This window comes from Nematolebias whitei, chromosome 21 (genome assembly GCF_014905685.2).
Source record: "Nematolebias whitei isolate Nwh7 chromosome 21, NemWhi1, whole genome shotgun sequence".
In the NCBI taxonomy this organism is placed as follows: Eukaryota; Metazoa; Chordata; class Actinopteri; order Cyprinodontiformes; family Rivulidae; genus Nematolebias; species Nematolebias whitei.
The window spans coordinates 32,240,043-32,258,984 of record NC_056518.1 but is presented as its reverse complement, the minus strand read 5'-3'; the positions used below and the strand labels follow the sequence as shown (position 1 = coordinate 32,258,984).

Below are 18,942 nucleotides of genomic sequence, written 5' to 3'. Positions count from 1 at the left end.
TACAATTTGAGTTCAAAAAAGTTTTCAGGATTTTCACACTAATCTTTAAACCCTTATAAAGATTAAATTTAACCCAAAAGAGTTCAAGTTATTTCATTAACCCTGAAACAAGATACAGAAACAAATGAGGCTTCGCGTTTCTTGAAGGAATGCATGTCACCCGCTGCCTGCGGGAGCTTTAGGCCAAAATCATTTTAGGTTGAGAAATGAAGTTGTAGCAGTTTTGTTCAAAGGTTGTGCGTTATACTGTGATAGTCACGCTCAGACTGTGTGTTGTGACAGACTCTCAGGTACTACCACACCAAGTTTTAGCTCATTAACTGTAAAACTGACGACGCTCGACTTTTTGTGCTTGACTATGTTTTAGCTGCGGCAGCCATATTGAACTGACGTTACATTTACAAATGACAGCGGTAACGTGGTCAGTTGTTGGTGTTGCATCAGAAATTGTGATGAGTCAGGTGAAAAAGCAGGTGGTGGGTAATGGTGTACTGTCACTGTCTCAACTTGCTGCACAAACACCAGAGGGAAAGTCATTTGTGGGGGTGGGGGTGTGATGGTTTCGACAGCCTGTGACTCGCTGTTTTTCACAGCTGTCCGTGAGGGTGGTGGTGGGGGGTGGAGAGGCTTTCTTGTCAAAAAGAAGTATCAATGGATGACGTAATCTGACAGATTTCCAGATTGTTGACGATAAGCAGGAGAGGGAAAAACCCGTCGGGGTCTCAGAGACTAGGACGGTGCTAGACTTGGGCCCAGTTTCCACAATATCAAACGTTGGCTTATCTGACACCAAAACCTTTAGTTCAGAGTGCACGTTATTCAGAACTCCTGCCATTGTTCACAGGAGGAATCTAATTTACCTGGATGTGTACGCTTTTGCACGTGCGCACTGCAGTTAATCAGTAGTGTTGATCAGAGATGACGTCATGAGAATTGTGGGGACTCTCCAAAGTCCCAGATGTCCAGCGGACCACAAGCAGGGCTGGACGCTATGGACAAAACTTTTATCACGATATATCTCTCAGTTTTGGTCGATAATGATATAATTCGATATAAACGATATAAAAGCCTCAGAAAAACAGTACAGACCGTACAAATAAATGAATGTTCACCTTTTATTTGTATTCAGCCTTAACATTTTGAAATCGCCGTCAAATAAACATAAAACTCTGAACTTTGTCAATATCAATAGTTTTAACTGTAAACAACAACAGAACCTAACAACGCATGCAGCAAACGTCTGCGTCTGCCGCATGCGTTTCTCTTTTGATGCAGCTGGGGGTGATGTTTCAGGAACACGTTGCTCAAACTTATTGTGCTTCATCTTCTGACTCTCAGCAGATTCTGTCCAGTGGAACAAGTTCGATGTTCCCACCGCTGGTTGGAACGATTCCGTCACATTTGGCAACGCACTGAAACTTTCAGTTTATCGGATCTTAGAAAGCCGGACCACTTCCACACCTCCGAATCAGTCTTTCCTCTCATCAATGATGTCATCTGCTTTCTGTTCGCTGTGAAACCTTGTTCAGTCACGTTCTGACGGGAACTCATTTTGAAGCGGAAACTTAACGCGCGTTGGAGGTTAGCCTAGCCTGCTATCGCTAACGCCTTCTGGACTTCAGCTCTGCGTAACATCTACGTCACCACGCACTCACGTAGTTGTGTCGCACCTTTTTATGTCCGGGTTAAACTGAAGCAGTCGCTTCAACGCGAACAGAAAAAGAAATGCGCCGGTGAAACGCTGTGATCATATCGAAAATCTGCTTAAAACTCATATCACCGTTATTGAATAAAATATATCGTGGCGTACTCGTGTATAAAGTATATCGTGGCGTACTGTATATCGATATCGAATTATTGTCCAGCTCTAACCACAAGCGTAATTGTTACCTCTAATGCTTTTGTCCTTGTAAACTTGAAGGAAGACGACGTTCCCAGGGCCAGAATCAACTTGGACTGTATTGAAGGATAAGCAATGCACAGCTCAAGCACGTTGCAGGGGACTAGCATTGTCTGGCAACTGGGCCGAATTGATAATACGTGTGGCGTTCCCGGTGTTTTTGTGCTAATTCGTGCTCTTTTAACTCGGTGAAAAAGAGCACGAATGACACAAAATTGTGTGCATGATGAATGCCACTGATTGGCCTTGTCTTGCACAGGTTTTCGGCAGCAGGGTGAAGAATGATTTTGCCAACTGCTTTTATTTTACTTTGTCAGCCGGTGTGAGCTGTTGGAGATTGGTTCTTTTACTCTGTAGCGCTGAATTAAGTGTCTAAAGGCGCCTAATGTCAGCATGGATGTGTTTAAAGAAGTTGTTCAGTGCTCCTGTTAGTTTCTGACTTGAAAGGAGCGAGCAGGTGAAACATAGTGGACAGATGGACATACCTGCTCAGGGACTGCAGTCACTGGTATGGGATCAGGGTGCTCCTCTGGTGGCCCGTTTCCGCCGACATGTTTCGAACATACAGTACGCAACTACAGTGATCCATCACCTGGTGTGGTGGTTACGTTCCAGAGACCCCCGCGATAGCTGAAAATCCACAATGTAGTGGCATTATTTTTATTTTTTCTATGTAAGAATATATTTTAGGGATAAACCCACCTGTATAACAAAATATGAAGGCCTCCATGTGTTCCTTTTTAAAGGGAAACATAACCATGCTGCTATCAGTATCAAGCTGCTAACTGGACCATGTTTGTAAGATAACCTGTCATCAGAACCGCTCTGCCAATAGGACCGTGCTGCTGTAGATTTATCTCTTTATCACGTTTGGCGCCTTGTTTCTGTATTTTTGTTGCAAGCTTTGAGTAAATCCCAGTTTGTTAGATTTGGGGTCGGCTCCGAGCCCGACTCCGCTCACATTAGTGTGTGAACTGTAGCCGAACAGAACTTATGACGGAACAGAATGTTTGGTGTATTGTTGTGCACTATTAGTGATATATTTGAGATCTTTTAGCGTACCTTTGGGCGTTCGTTTAGCGTATATCTTAGTTTATATCTTAGCTCCTTATTTACAGTTTCTTTTTACACTTTATATTTTTGATGTTGTTGGATGTAACTGGGACCTTGTGCACATAGTTTTGTTCCACCTCATGTACCACATGTGGTGTGGATGACAATAAGAACCTTGAATGCTTGAATCCAGAAGTCTCGTACCGTGCAGTTCTTTACACAGTTGATGTTTACACTCTGCGTCTGTGTGAGCAACAGTGACTAATGTTACCTCTGCCATGAATATTATGATGCTCATTATAACAGATTCAAGTCTGATGTTCCTCTGGGATGGAGAAGTTGGCCAGAGCTTCAGTCGCACACTTTCTTTCCAGTGCCCTGCTGAGCTTGAGAAATGCAGTGCTGATAAGTTCGCATCACTCAGTGAGAAACAAACCAAGTTTTAAAGATGAAGTTGGTCAGATTACACGTTTGCTTTATGTTTGTGTTACAGCTTTAGTTTGTCCAAGCCAAGCTGTTGGATACATTCTGCTCTTCACTTAACTTCTCTTTAGCCCAAAGCTAAAATATTTATGAAAACAAAACTATTTTACTACCAACCCCCCCGAGTAAAAACTCTGGGTTTGTTGCCTCTTCTGCCTCTAAGATCAGATTAAGTTCACTTCATCAGAGTGGGCAAGATCTTTAAATCTGTCTAAATTTAATGTAAAAGTACGTTTGTTAGAAGAATCCCTGACCACTGGGACATTTGCCTCAGATTCCAACGATCCAAGTGACACATCAGATGTGAAGGTTAGTTAAAAGAAAAGTAGACATTTATTGGTCGCATACATTCTGAGCTACTTTCTGAACGTGGTTTTTGAAGCCCTGGTTTCAGGATAATCTGTCTGGACCATTCTGGTTTTCAAAGTCTAATTCACATGTGCATAGTGACTGATTTCAGTAAAACCACCAAAGCAGAACCAGTAAGATGCCAAGGACATGATTTAATCAGCACCATGTGATGTCATGCATAGGTGGGTCTCTTCATCTCCAGGATGAGCTTATGTTTTGATGTTCCTAGTAACAGGTTGTGTTTCCTGCGTGTTGCCCCCAGGCTGCCGGGTCGGTTAAAACGCTGGTTTTGCACTCGTTCCACTGAGTGAAACCAGGTCTTTGAACATGGGCTTGTTCTGGGTGGAGATCTGGATGAAGGATGAGTGGGCAGTGCAGGCACAGGTCACTGGGTCAGGTCAGGCTGTGGTCAGGAAGAGGCCATGTGTTGGCTGCATGCCTGTTGGTCGTGTTTATGATCAGAATGTGTGTGGGAGGGGAGCTACATGTCAGAAGGTCACGCGTGTGAATATGTTTAGGTCAGAGTGTGGTTTGTTGTTGTGTACTTGTCTCTTGTTGTCTGCTCCTCTGCGTGTTGTTGTTGTTGTTCCTTTGTTTCTGGATGTGTGCCTGTTGTCTCAGTTGATCTCTGCCCAGTGGATCCCCAGACGGTCTGGTTGTAATGGCAGATGATGTCATGGCATGAATCATAAACAGTGACACATGCTCCAGTATAATAATGAGCCCCGCCGCGCACACACATGCACACGCACGTACGTCACAGTACCAGTAACCTGAGCCTGATGCTGTTCCATATACACAGCCAGGAGACAAATCAATTAAATTAGAAATGCAATCCTTGTATTAACACCATGCTGCCTCTGTTATCACCTTATCCTTCTTCCACGCACAACACTTCATCACTCCGTGTGTTACGGGTGACACGTGCATCAAAATGATGACGTAATTCAGCTTGTGCTCCAGTGACCTGCATCTTTGTTCCTCTATCAAACTGCTCAGATGCAGCTCTGCAAGCGTTGCATTTAATGCTGCGCTGTACAGAAAGTTCATACTGACGTCAAATTGTTGTTTTTGTGTTTGACATAATGTTGCGTTTACGGTTTCTCTTAGAAAAAAATACATTTTCTTACTATTTAGAGGAAGCTTTTATGTGTTTTTTTTAGGTGGCCTGTGTTAGAGCTGCATAATATATCATTTTTTCATCATAATATCACTTTTGCAAAGAGCTGCTTGGACTGAAGTCATAGATTGTTATAGTTCAAGTATCATGCTTTCAGGTTATGCATGTTTAATGTGTTCATGTTGATTCGTTTAGCACTAAGTCACCATTCTTGTATAGTATTTATTAATTGTAGGTAGATTTTAGTGAAAAGTTTTTTGTCATTTTAAAGCAAAAGCTGTTTTTGAGCATCTATTTTTCTGTTTGTTTTAGTTTCAATATTTGGCACAAGAAAATTTACTTGATTGTATTATACTATAACCATATGGTGCTTTGAAATTCAATAATTCAGTTATGTCAAATTTGATAATTGGTCATCATCGATATATTTAGTCAACACATATTTTAATGAGTTTATCTTGTTAATTTACCTAACCGTTTCAGTAACCAGGAACAAGTTTTCCTCTGCCGGTACTCTGCGCTGCGTGTGTTTGTCTGCTCTGTCTCAGTTTTACTTAAAATATAAAAACAAAAGGTTTGTGTTTGGAGCAGTGTTAAGACGTGTAAAAGTTTTCAAAAATATCCAGCTGGCCCAAAAAAGTAGTGGTTTGTTCACAATGCAAGATTATTTGTTGCTAACTGCGCTCACATTAAACAAACTGTAGGTTACATTTTCCACGGAATAAAACTTTTTGTTCTCAACTTTCATGTCTGTGGGTTCTGGCAGGGCAAGCCGCACCAGCATGCGGTTGTCTTACATGTCACATAGTTTACCGCAGCTACGTGAAGCTACGTGAAGCTACGTGAAGCTACGTGAAGCTAGCTGTGATGTTCAAATCAATATGGCTAATGCTCGGAGCAGTTTACTTGTGCTGTAGAGAGAATTTCCTTTAATATTGAAAAAAATGGAAAAAGAAATGGTTAGGACTACCAAGAATAATTTAGAACATCAAACTCATTTCCTCTGATGGAAGGTAATTATTAGAACCTGACTGATAAATAGAAATTTTGGCTACCGATATTGGAAGGGGAAGGTTAATGCCAAAAACTGATATAATGGCTGAAATTTCTTGAGCTTTGTCCTCCCCAAGAATCTAAGAAAACAAAGTGGAGTGGGGCTTGTTTATTTAGCACAGCTGTTAGCATCCATGAAGCTAAGCTAGGCAGATCCATGCATCCAAGCCAAGACTTGAAAGTATTCGTCATGCTCCCTCTGCTGGATACAATGTACAATTACGGCTCATTCCAGCATTTCAGGGGTATATTCATATCGGCACATAATTATCATACATGTGTACTTTGTCTAAAGGGATAAGGATTCAACGTCAGTGATATTCAACAAATTCTTGATCATCTTGGTGCTCTTTCAGCTGTCACGTGTTCTGAATTCACTTTCATTTTTTTGTTTCTTTCTGGGTTCTGTGCATTATTTTTCCTTTGTCTCTCATCCTGACATTGTTGGAGATGGACCACACTGGTCGGACGTGGCCTCTGAGAAATGGGCCAACTGTTCTGTGAATGAGGCTCAGGGAAAACCCCGTAGTTTCACAGTGGTGACTCACAGCTCCCGGTGTCCTGTGGAATTTGGTCAAGTGACTGTTGAGGGATTAAAGACTCTCATAACCTACTTCTCCTTTGATATCAGTTGACATTAAACTTGTGTTTTTTTGATGACTTCATGGGTGTTGAGTGCGGATTAAAACAGAAATGATGTACAGAAACGTAAACAAAGCCAAGCTGCGAGTCACATTTTTTCTGTCTCGGTGTAATTAATTTAAATCTTAGAAATTTTCCTGAAAAGGCATTTTTCATTTTCTCTGATTATCTGAGCATATTTTCGTCTACATTTTTAGCAAAATATCTCATGACCCACTGAACAAATTTGAACTGGATTTTCATTTACACCTGATCAGCATGTCACTTAGTCTAATTAAAGATGGCCGCCACAGCTAACTCACTTTAGACAACACAGAAATGACTTTTACAGAAATTGAGCTAAAACTTGGAGCTGCAGTAGCTGAGCATTGCTCCTAACATGTAGTTTGAGTGCAACACGTTGTGGAACATGTGTGAAACTGCATACTGTTTCAAGGTTTGACCAAAATGGCTACAAATAAAAACAGATATTTTTTAACTCAATTTTACAGATAATGGACTAAAATCTAGTGCGGTAGCCACTGATCCTCACTCTGAGCACCCACTCTGCAAAATCTGTGTCTGAATTTTAGCTGTTAACTATTTGTTAACAAGATATCGCCTAAATCACTGAGCGGTTATTAATTAAACTTTTAGAAACTAATTGATGTGTTGACATTTACAACTGATTAACGTTTGGATTCAACCGATTCAAGATGGCTACTAGGGGTTGAACGACTACACGTTTTTTAAAGTTGACAGTAACATGATGGTAGTCGAGTTGACGTCGACTAGTCGATGATGTCATAGGAACTGAAGACGCTAAAACAAACCTGTCATTTATTATTTACAAAAACAGAAAAATAAAGAAAATAAAATGATAAAACATTGGGATCATATATTTATGCTCCGACCATTTATCAGACTGAAAAATAAGTAACAGGAAAATCAAAACTATTAAGCAGCAAAAGTTAGTTTTATTTTATTTAATCCATTAAATAAAATAAACCACCGCGGTGGTTGTGGATTCTCCAATGGTGGTGGTGTGTGGTGCACACCGCGGGTGGTGCGCGGTGGATTTTCCGATGGTGCGCACCCCTGTTTTTATTTTATTTAGTGGATTAAATAAAATAAAAATAAAAACTGTCCACCGGCGGTGACAGATGTCCGTCAGAGGAATCGATGGATGTAGATTGAAAACTGATCGATTTTAGGGGTCAGTCCAATTCAAGATGGCCAGTTGATGAACACAGAAATAGAAGTAGATGTTTCACAGTCGGTGTCACTGACTTTGAACTACATTTGGTGTGGTGGTAGTTTAGAGTCATCTTCAGCACAATATCCGAGCACTTGCACTTCGTAACGTCCTTTCTGAGGTTTGACCAAAACAGCTACAACGCCAGAAAACGGTCGGCTTAGGAAACGATCTTGGTCTAAAGCTCTGACATGAAAGATGGGTGACGTGCATTCATCCGTCGATGATCGGTCTTCGACTTTATGGACATTTAGTTGTCTGCTGAAATCAGACCTAAACACGAGAGGGACTGGAGTGGACTGGATCGTCAGGGTCCAAGACGGACTCCTCCGTGTTTGTGAACCCGTCTTCACTCTGCCACGTGTGTGATTGTGTGTGAGGGGTGTCTGCAGCTAGTTGTGCTCTGTTAGGAAATTATTTTTAACATTTGTTGTCGGAGCAGTGAAAGACACCAACATGATCTGATCCATCTCAGATTTTACCTTTTCACCACGGGTCGCTTGTTGCCCCAACTTTTAATGACCGTTTTCTTTTTCTTGGTCATATTGCTTAAAGACAAATGAACTCCTCTGCAGTTCGGCACTGAATCTTGTTTTCTGTCCGTGTGCGACCTTCAGGTACAGAAGCAGGTCCACCCAAACCTGACGGCGAAGGAGGACGCCCTCCAGTACGTTGAAGAGCTGATCCTGCAGCTGCTCAACATGCTGTGCATGGCGCAGCCCCGCTCTGTGCAGGACGTGGAGGTAAGCGCTTCTTTCACATGTACACGTGTGAGCAAAGCTTTTTACATGCTTGCATACTTTTATTTTATATGTCTATAAGGAAAATCAGCCGCATATTTATTTTTGTTCTTGTCTTTTTATATTTATTTATTTTTGTGTCGTCAACTTTTCTTACTGATGAAACCTACAGGTCCTAAATGAATTTCTTTCTTTGTCAGAATGTTATGAAGCGCTCCTGTACTCTCTCAGTAACATTACTGCCCTCTAGTGTTCCTTAGTGGAAAATCAACCACAGGGGATCCTATTAAAATGCATTTTCTGATCTCATCCATTAATCCATTATCTTTACTCCCTTCTTCTTTTTCGGGTCGCGGGGGTATCGTATTATAAAATAATGCACTCTTTTTTTTTTTTAGTAATGCTTTTGTATTTTACCTCTTTCTATACTTTTTTGATTTATGTTAGTTCACCTGGTGATGCTTTGCGTTTGACTTTATTTATTTTTTTATCTAACTCTGTTATATTATCCTGTTATGTAGATGATGTAACAGCAATAATGACCTGTTGTACATTGTTCTGTGTTCCAGTCTTCTGATGCCAACACATTTTTCTTTTCTCTTTTTTTCTACAGGAACGGGTGCAGAAAACTTTTCCACATCCTATAGATAAATGGGCAATTAACGACGCCATGGCAGCTATAGAGAAACGTAAAAGAAGAAACCCGTTACTTCTCCCTGTGGACAAGATACACCCGATGCTGAAGGTAAAAACCTCTGCATAGCTCAGCCCTGTCTTCCTTCTTAAAACCAGTTTACTAAATAATATTTTGTTACAGCTGCTGTTTATTAATTATTTTTGCCTTAAAAAAAACATTTATCTTTATTTCAAACTAGGAGGTTTTGGGCTACAAAGTGGACTACCACGTTTCTCTCTACATCGCGGCCGTGCTCGAATACATATCAGCAGATATCCTCAAACTGGCAGGCAACTATGTCGGCAACATCCGTCACTTTGAAATCACCCAGCAGGACATCAAGGTGTCCATGTGCGCCGACAAAGTGAGAGTCAAACGGTCACACTTGATAAATGAAGATTTAGTTTTGTTAGTTTTTACTGATTGGGTCTACCTTGTGTTTGATTGTAGGTATTGATGGACATGTTTGACCAGGAGGACATCGGCTTGTTGTCCCAGTGCACGGAGGAGCCCTTGTCCTTTGGGGAGCTCACGTACGACGAGCTGATTAGGCTTGAAATTGCAGAAGAAAGACAATATCTGCGAGAGCTCGACCTTATTGTGAAAGTGTTGCGGAATCACTTCCTGTCTTATCCCAAAATCTTCTCGGCACAGGTGAGGAGTCCCTCCAACGTGAAGTAAACGTGAAAATATTGCACTCTTTTACAGTTTTGTCACGTTTATTGCAAAGCTATGACTCGTGTAAACAAACTGATGTGCGATATCCCTCAGGAGAGACGCACGATTTGTTCTAAAGATGTTTGTTTCTGACATGAGCTGCACTATTGACAAAAACAAGAAGTCAACACTGCTGGCAACATTTGTTTACTCGCAATTATTTTCAGTCTGGTTTGCATCATAATAATAATAATAATATAATAATAATCATTTTATTTAAGAAGCGCCTTTCAGGACACCCAAGGACACTTTACAGCAAGAAACGTATCAGATAAGATTGTGTAAAAACAATCGGTGCAAAGACCAACAGCAATAAATTGAAAAATAAAATGCATAAAACAAAGTTAAGAAGGATAAGCGAGTCTAAAGAGATGTGTTTTCAGAGCAGTCTTGAACAGAGAAAGAGAGGTGGTGTTTTGTAGGTCTGGCAGTAGAGTTCCAGAGGTGAGGGGCAGAGGAGGTGAAGGCCCTGCTCCCCATGGTGGAGAGGCGGGCAGAGGGTACATGGAGGTGCAGCGAAGAGGAGGATCTGAGAGAGCGAGAGGGAATGGAGATGTGTAGGAGGTCAGATAGGTACGGAGGGGTAAGGTTGTGGATAGCTTTGAAACTGAGGAGAAGAATTTTGAAGACGATGCGTGATTTAACCGGGAGCCAGTGGAGCTGCTGCAGGACAGGAGTGATGTGATTACAGGAGGAGGTTTGAGTGATGACACGGGCAGCTGAGTTCTGGACCTTCTGTAGCTTCTGGAGAGATTTGTTGGTGAGGCCATAAAGAAGGGAGTTGCAGTAGTTGATCCGGGAAGTCACAAGACTGTGAACAAGGATGGCTGTGGAGTGAGGTGTGAGAGAAGGGCGGAGACGGTTAATATTTCGGAGATGGAAATGGGCAGACCGTGTAACATTGTTGATGTGTGAAGTGGAGGATGACACTGAGACTCTTGACCTGAGGCGAGGAGGATATCAGAGAGTTGTTGAGGGGGACGAGAAGATGTTCTGATTTTGAAATAGAGTTTTTGGTACTGACAAGGATGATTTCTGTTTGTCACTGTTTAGTTGAAGTTAATTGTTGGAAAACCAGTGATTGAGCTCACTGAGAGTCCGTGAGGATGGAGGGTGGGTGAGTGGAGTTTGGTTTGGTTGACAAGTAGAGCTGTGTGTCATCAGCATAACAGTGGAAATGGACACCAAATTTGCAGAAGATGTGACCTAGAGGAAGAAGGTAAATGATGAAGAGGAGAGGTCCGAGGAAAGAGCCTTGGGGCACACCTTTGGAGACGGAGGAAGACAGAGAATGGAAGGATTTAAGCTGAATAAATTGAGTTTGTTCAGAGATAAGATTCAAACCAGTCTAATGGAGTACCTGAGATGTCAATGGAGGTTAGTCTGTTGAGGATAGAAGGCTGAACTTGGGTCAAGTAGAATCACAGTAAGAACTCTGCTGTTCCAGACCAACTCATGTTCATGTCTGTGTGGTCTTTTGTAGTGTTAGCATAATATCTAAGGAACTCGTAGATTGGTGTTAATCAAACTTTTATAAAGTAATCATTGGATGAGCATCTACAACTTATTAATGTTTGGAGTCAACCCCTTAGAAAACACAAAAATGGCTGTAACTCTGTCAGTTTTGGAAAAGTTGACCTTAAATTTGGTGTGGTAGTAGCTGAGAGTCATTCCCAGCACATAAACTGAGCGATGATACAGCTAGGCAAATCTTGTTATATCTAATGAGAACTTGCATAACGCCTTTTATAAGGCTTGATCAAACAACTAGAGCTTTGTTCCTTTTCAGCATTAAGTTATTTTAGTTCAAGACTCAGACATGAAATGTAGAGAGCGGTGTGCATTCCGTCAAGAAATGCTGGAAACGGAGAATAGATTACACAAAGTCACGGCAGGGATCCAACTTGGTTTGTAAATTTAGGGACGAGAAAAACGGAGTGGAAGTTGAGCTGCATGGATTGCTGCGGCTTCGCATATTTTGGGTTTTGGTAATCGGTGGTATCTATTGGGTGAGGAGGATAATTCTTTGTGAGGCCAAGAGAAACGCAGAACATGTAATTAAGTTGAGACAGGAACAGCATCTGCAGCCCCCACCAAAATAACCTCAAATATGTCTGTTGGAGCATGGTGAACTCTGAAAATATTCATGGTCATGTCAAGAAGCATGACTAGACTGGACTTTTTCTCAGACTTAGCAGTCGGTCAACGCTTCTAACTGTTTTCGACTTCCTGTGAACTCGACTCTGTCTGCAGGAACAACAAAGCAACACATCCAGTCTGCTTATTTGTGTCTAAATAACTTCCTTGGACATTTTGCTGAGATTTGTCAATCAGCAATTGTAGTACGTCTTAAACGATAGTTAGAAATCTGTTTTTAAACCATTTATTAAAGCGATTGCTTTCAGAGTGTATCTAAACTGACAAAAAGCTCAGAAACTTTGGCATTTGGTCAGAAAATGTGAGATCAAACCACCAACTCCCTGGATGCACGTTAGGCTCAAAACATGACCTAAATTAGAGACTTAAAATTCCTTGAATGCATATCACCCATTTCCTTTCACACCAAAGTTCTGAACTCGGACCATCTTTTATTGAGAAGACGGTCTTCTGGCTGTGGCCTTCTTCTTGAATGAGGTTGACTCCAAAAGTTCATTCAGTCTCTACGTTCAGAGTTTCCTTCTCATCAGTTTAATGTTCTTGATATTACATGGATGAAAAACATTACTGCTGCTTTGTTAACATGATCAAGAACATGCATGTTAGCTTCATTAGCTACATTGTCCCCCAGTGAGAGTGAGAATAATTGTATGTCTTGTGATGGACTGGAGACATGTCCAGGGTGTCCCCCACCTCTCACACAATGACTACTAGAGAGAGCACCAGATTCCAAGTAGGTAAATCATTGGATATTAAGTAAACTTTATTTAAGTAGCACCTTTTACAGGTCAGAAACCACAAAGTGCTTTACAGAATAAAAGACATAAAAACACAAGATAAGAACACAAACGGTAAAAGATAAAACAACATGTGTATGACATAAGACTACATAAAACTAATTAAAAGCCAATCTAAACAAGTGTGTCTTCAGCTGCCTTTTAAAAGTATTAAGAGAATCAACAAAGTCCATGCTCAATAATCCAGGTATACAATCCCAACATTTTTCAGTCGGGTCATCTGGACAGTTTCTGGAGAGAATCAAGGCAGCGCAAAGTCAGAGGCGATGCATGCGAAGAGGAGTAGGGCTCTAAAAGGAAGAACTATAATTTTAAAATGAATTCTAAAACGTACCGGTAGCCAATGTAAAGAGATTAAAACTGGCGTTTATGTGCTGTCTTTTCCGTGTGTTGGTTAAAGGCCTTGCAGCAGAATTCTGAACTGTCTCCAAACGATCAAGATCCTTCTTAGTCAAACACATGAAAAGACTGTACAATAATCCGGACAGGATGTAATAAAAGCATGGATAATCCTCTCTAATTTGGCTTTTGACACGAGAGACTTGAGCCTAGAAATATTTCTTAGTTGAAAAAAGCAATTTCTGATTAACCCACGAGAGTGGCACTGCAATGACATGGCAGAATAAAAAATAATGCCAAGGTTTCTGAGATTTGGTTTGACAGAAGAGGCCAATACACCAAGGTGTTGTTTAATTTCAGATATTTGATTGTCAGGAGCAATAATTAGAGTTTAAATTTTGTCACAATTAAGTTGCTGAAAGTTGTCAATGAGCCACTGTTTGATATTGTTAATACAGTTTAACAAGGAGGATAATTTGTGATGTTCAGAAGGTCTGAAGGAACAATGTAGTTGAATATCATCAGCATAGAAATGATAAGACACATCTGAAAACTGACTTATTATTTGGCTGAGGGGGAAAACAAGAAAGAGAATAGGTTCCAACACTGAGCCCTGAGGTACCCCACATAGCAGGCTCTTGGATTCTGACATTATTTGGTTTGCAGAAACGCTAACTGTTCTCCCATAAAGATAGGAGATAAACCACTCCAGTGCCAAGCCTGATGGACCGACTACATCCCGTAGCCTGTTAATCAAAATACCTTGTTCAACAGTGTCAAAGGCAGATATTAGATCTAGGACACAGGTGTGAAACTCCAGGCCTCGAGAGCCGGAGTCCTGCAACTTTTAGATGCGTCTCTGATGCCACACAGCTGAATCAAATAAGGAGGTCATTAGCAGGACTTTGGAGAACTTGACTGCACTGAGAAGCTAATTCAGTCATATGATCCAGGTGTTTTGGACCAGTGCAACATCTAAAAGTTGCAGGACTCGAGGCCTGGAGTTTGACACCCCTGATCTAGGAGAACCATCACCGTGGATTCTCCAGAGTCGGCTGACATCAAAATATCACTGTAAACTTTAAGTAAAGCAGTCTCTGTGGAGCGGAGCTTTCGAAACCCAGACTGAAATTTGTCAAAAATCTCATGTTTTTCCATGTGAGCGATTAGCTGCTCAGCCACGGGATCTTGGAGAGTGGCCTGTAATTTTCAAACTTTGTAGGATCCAGGTTTGCTTTTTTTAATAATGGCTCAACAACAGCATGCTTGAACAAGCTTGGAAACACCTGTTGAAATAGAAGTACTGTAAATATCTACAGTGCAGGGACCAATGACAGAAAAACCTTTTTTAACAACATCGCTGAAAGATTGTCATTTGGACCGGTAGAAATTTTCATTTTATCAAATAAAGATGAAATGTCACATAACGCCACGTGATCAAATGAAGTCAAGGAATAAGAAAGTGAAGAGCCAGAAATAGAGTTATGGCACATTGATGGACGAATGGTTCCTCTGACATTATTGTCTTTCATCAGAAAAAAGTTAAGGAAGTCATAATATCGATAGAAGGTAGTTAAGAAGAAAACAGGAAGGAAAGTAGAAGAAAGGGAGAAGACAGAAGGAAGGAGGTTGATGTAAGGAAAAAGAAGAAAGGCAGGTAGAAGGAAAGAAAAAGGAAAGAAGGAACAATGAAGGGAGAAAATAGTGAAGGAAATGGTTTTCCAGAACCCTGATCTGCTGCAGCCACAGTTCAGCAGATGTTTCTCGGCTCACTTGTCTTGTTGCTGCTGCAGGACGTGGAGGTGACCTTCAGTAACATCCTGGACATCCACGAGCTGACGGTGAAGCTCCTCGGACTCATCGAGGACGCTGTGGAGATGACCGCTGATGGCAGTCCTCATCCGCTGGTGGGCAGCTGCTTTGAAGATCTGGCAGAGGTTCGTACCAGAAACGTCCACGTTTCACTGCAACACATGGACGAACGTTTGAGGCCTCGTGGTGTTTCGTGCCAGAGTTTAAAGATAAGATCGTCATAGAGTTTAAAGATAGCTTGGGTTTTTAGCCTTTCTGGTCTAATCTTGAGGATATTGGACGTGGGAATCTTTACAATTTGTGTAGAGTTTAGAGGACTGGGATGTAATAATGAGACCATCGTTGATTAAACTAATGCCTCTTGATCAAACCTCAAACAAAATCCTGAACGTTGGAGAAAGAAACTAAATCATTTTCTAAACATTGTGAACATCATAAAAAGTTTGCTTGGATACAAATTTCAACTTTCTTTTAAAACTTTTTTATTTTTAATATAGGCTTTGTATAGATCAGGGGCTGCGGTAGCTCAGTGGTCAGTGCCGCGGTCTTGTAATCCTGAGGTTGCAGGTTCGAGTCCAGGTTGGATCAGGAAGGGCATCCGGCATAAAACACATGGCCAAATCTTTCATGCGAGTTGGCTCACTGTGGCGACCCCTGAAGGAGGAGCAGCCGAAAGAAACTTTCTTACTTTGAGGCTGTTCTATACAATAATAAATAAAAAAAACTAGGAAGTTCCTGGACAGACTTGGATGGGGACTGTCGCACAGCAGCCATTTTAGAGTTCTGTCAGGTGTTCTGAATGAGAAAAATGGCGTCTTCGTTTACGAATTACAAGTCAAGGTCACATATCAAGGTCAAAAGTTATACAAGGACTTTGCCTTTCTGGTCCATTGCTATAGATGCCTGCATTGCTGTATAATAGTTTGTTGACTGGTGTATAATGTGCTGTATTCAGTACTTTTGTTATGTGGCCATTTTTTCTACTGGGAGTAATGAGCATGAACTTTGATGTTTTGAACCACGTTGGCCATAACTGCCTCTGACAAGGCGGCGGGAGAGAGGGTGGACTCCAGAAACCATCAGAGCACCATCAAACTGGTTGGCCCACTATGTGAAGGTGCTGTTTATAAGACTGAGTTTGTTGTGGCTCCTCGGACTGATGAAGTCCTTTGGATGAAAGACGAAACGTTTCAACAAACAGAAACCGTCCAGAGGACCTGACTTAACTTTGATGGATATAGTCTCTGTGGCTGTTGCCATGTTCTTCCTGAGCTAATTAAAAAAATTAATATCCATCATCTTTAGCTTCTTCTTTCTTGTAAAACATAAGGGGGAAGTTGTATCTTGTTTTAAGAGGGCCAAGGCCACATATGCACAGAGGATCGAGGGTCAATTCATCTCACAAGACCCTCGGAGCATGTGGAGGGGCATTAAGTGCATAACAGATTATAAAGGAAGGAGCGAACAATGCCCCAAAGACCCATCTCTGCCTGATGCCCTCAACAAGTTCTATGCACGCTTTGAAGACCCGAACAGACCACCCAGCACCAGACTCACCTCGCCACCGGATGAAGAGCATCTCAGCGTGACCTCAGCAGAAGTAAGGAGTACCTTCAGGAGGATTAATCCGCACAAAGCAACTGGCCCAGACAACATCCCCGGAAAAGTGTTGAAGGAATGTGCTGATCAGCTCTGTGAGGTGCTGGCAGACATCTTTAACACCTCACTTACCCTGGAGACAGTTCCCACCTGCCTGAAGACTGCCACCATCATCCCAGTTCCAAAAAGTTCTACAGTGACTGGTCTGAATGACTATCGGCCAGTGGCCCTCACCCCGATAGTCGCTAAATGCTTCGAAAAACTGGTCATGACTCACATCAAAACAACCATCAACATCAACGAGGACCCTCATCAGTACGCATACCGTGAGAACCGATCAACAGAGGATGCAATCTCCTCTGTGGTCCACACTGCACTCAACCACCTGGAGCAGAAAAACTCTTACGTCCGTATGCTCTTTGTGGACTTCACATCCGCCTTCAACACCATGATCCCCCAAACCCTGATGGACAAACTATCCACACTAGGACTAAGCCCCTCCATCTGCAACTGGGTACTAGACTTTTTAACAAACAGACCACAGTTAGTGAGGATCCACAACCTCTCCTCCTCCACCATAACCCTCAGCACTGGCTCTCCTCAGGGATGTGTGTTGAGCCCCCTCCTGTTTACTCTGCTCACATATGATTGTGCAGCTACCCATCCAGGCTGTCACATTGTAAAGTTTGCAGATGATACAGCGGTGGTGGGATGCATCACAAACAATGATGAGTCCAGCTACAGGCAAGAGGTGGAACACCTGGAGAGCTGGTGCAGAGAGAATAACCTTCACATCAATGTGAAGAAGACAAAGGAGATGATTGTGGACTTCAGAAGGAACAAAAACACCTACACCCCCCTGAACATAAGAGGATCTGCGGTGGAAGTGGTCTCCAGCTACAAGTACTTGGGTGTACACATGAATGACAACCTCAGCTGGAGCAACAACACCACCAGCCTGATCAAGAAAGCTCATCAGAGACTCTACTTCCTCAGACGGCTGAGGCGAGCTGGTCTGGGAAGCTCAGTCCTCACCTCCTTCTACAGGTGTGCAGTGGAGAGCATCCTGTGCTCGAGCATCAATGTGTGGCATGGAGGCTGCACAGCTGCAGAAAGAAAAGCTTTGCAGAGAGTGGTGAAGGCTGCACAGAAATCTGTCGGAATCAGCCTCCCCACCATCACAGACATCTACACCTCCAGATGCAGGAAGAGGGCCACCTGCATCATGAAGGACCCCACCCACCCAGCACACACACTTTTTGCCCCACTCCCCTCAGGAAGGAGGTTAAGGAGCATTAAGTGTAGAACCACTAGACTGAGGAACAGCTTCTACCCTGAGGCTGTTAGACTCATGAATCTCTAACTAGAATAATCACTGTGAAAAACCATATCATGTTGCTGCTGATCTGTTTCATGTTGCTGCTGATCTGTTTCAATGTTGCTGCTGATCTGTTTCAATGTTGGTGTGTTCATGCGTGCACATCTGTTCACGGACTCATGTTCATGTTTGTGCTGATGTTCAATGTTTTATGTTATTAGTGCTTAGTGTATATTTAGTTGATGTTTTTCTTAGTTCATATCTTAGATGTCATTACTGTTTTTCTTATACATTTTATTGATGGATGTAACTGGGACCCTGTGTACATAATTTCGCTCCACCACATGTACCACATGAGGTGCGAATGACAATAAAGAAACTCTGACTCTGACTCTGACTCTGACTTGTTTGATACCTGTATTTATTTATCCTTATTATTAATAACACTTGAAAATCCTCTGTGTGTTTGTGCGTTTAGGAGCAGGCATTCGACCCCTACGAGATCCTCGCTCAGGACATTCTTGACGTGAAATTTGCCGATCACTTCGGCAGCCTGATGGCCCGCCCCACCGTTTGGCAGAATTTACAGGTAAGATGACTAACCCGAGTTTGTCTTAAAATATAATGTCAAATTTAAAAAATACTTCACTGTGCTTCCACCGTCGTATTAAAGAAATTATAAAAATGTGTTCATTTTTTTAATTAATTTATTTATTTTTGTATACTTCATATATTAAGATTTTTCATGAATGATTTAAAAAAGTCACAAAAATAATTCTGGAAGATTTAAAATAAAAACCAGTCAGCTGTGCGATCAGCTGTGCGATCAGCTGTACGATTAACAATCAGCCGTACGATCAGCTGTGCCATCAGCTGTATGATCAGCTGTATGATCAGCTGTACGATCAGCTGTATGATCAGCTGTGTGATCAACAATCAGCTGTATGATCA

At 41.8% G+C, this 18,942-nt stretch overlaps 1 protein-coding gene across 1 annotated transcript in view; it reads left to right on the top strand.

Annotated features, from left to right (window-relative positions):
• Positions 1 to 18,942, top strand: part of sos2 (son of sevenless homolog 2 (Drosophila)) — a 39,624-nt gene that overhangs the window by 2,526 nt on the left and 18,156 nt on the right. The window contains exons 2-7 of the mRNA XM_037694606.1: positions 8,454 to 8,579; positions 9,190 to 9,321; positions 9,452 to 9,616; positions 9,703 to 9,906; positions 15,056 to 15,199; positions 18,470 to 18,580. Coding sequence (XP_037550534.1) covers positions 8,454 to 8,579; positions 9,190 to 9,321; positions 9,452 to 9,616; positions 9,703 to 9,906; positions 15,056 to 15,199; positions 18,470 to 18,580 — 882 coding nt within the window. The remainder of the gene's footprint in view (positions 1 to 8,453; positions 8,580 to 9,189; positions 9,322 to 9,451; positions 9,617 to 9,702; positions 9,907 to 15,055; positions 15,200 to 18,469; positions 18,581 to 18,942) is intronic.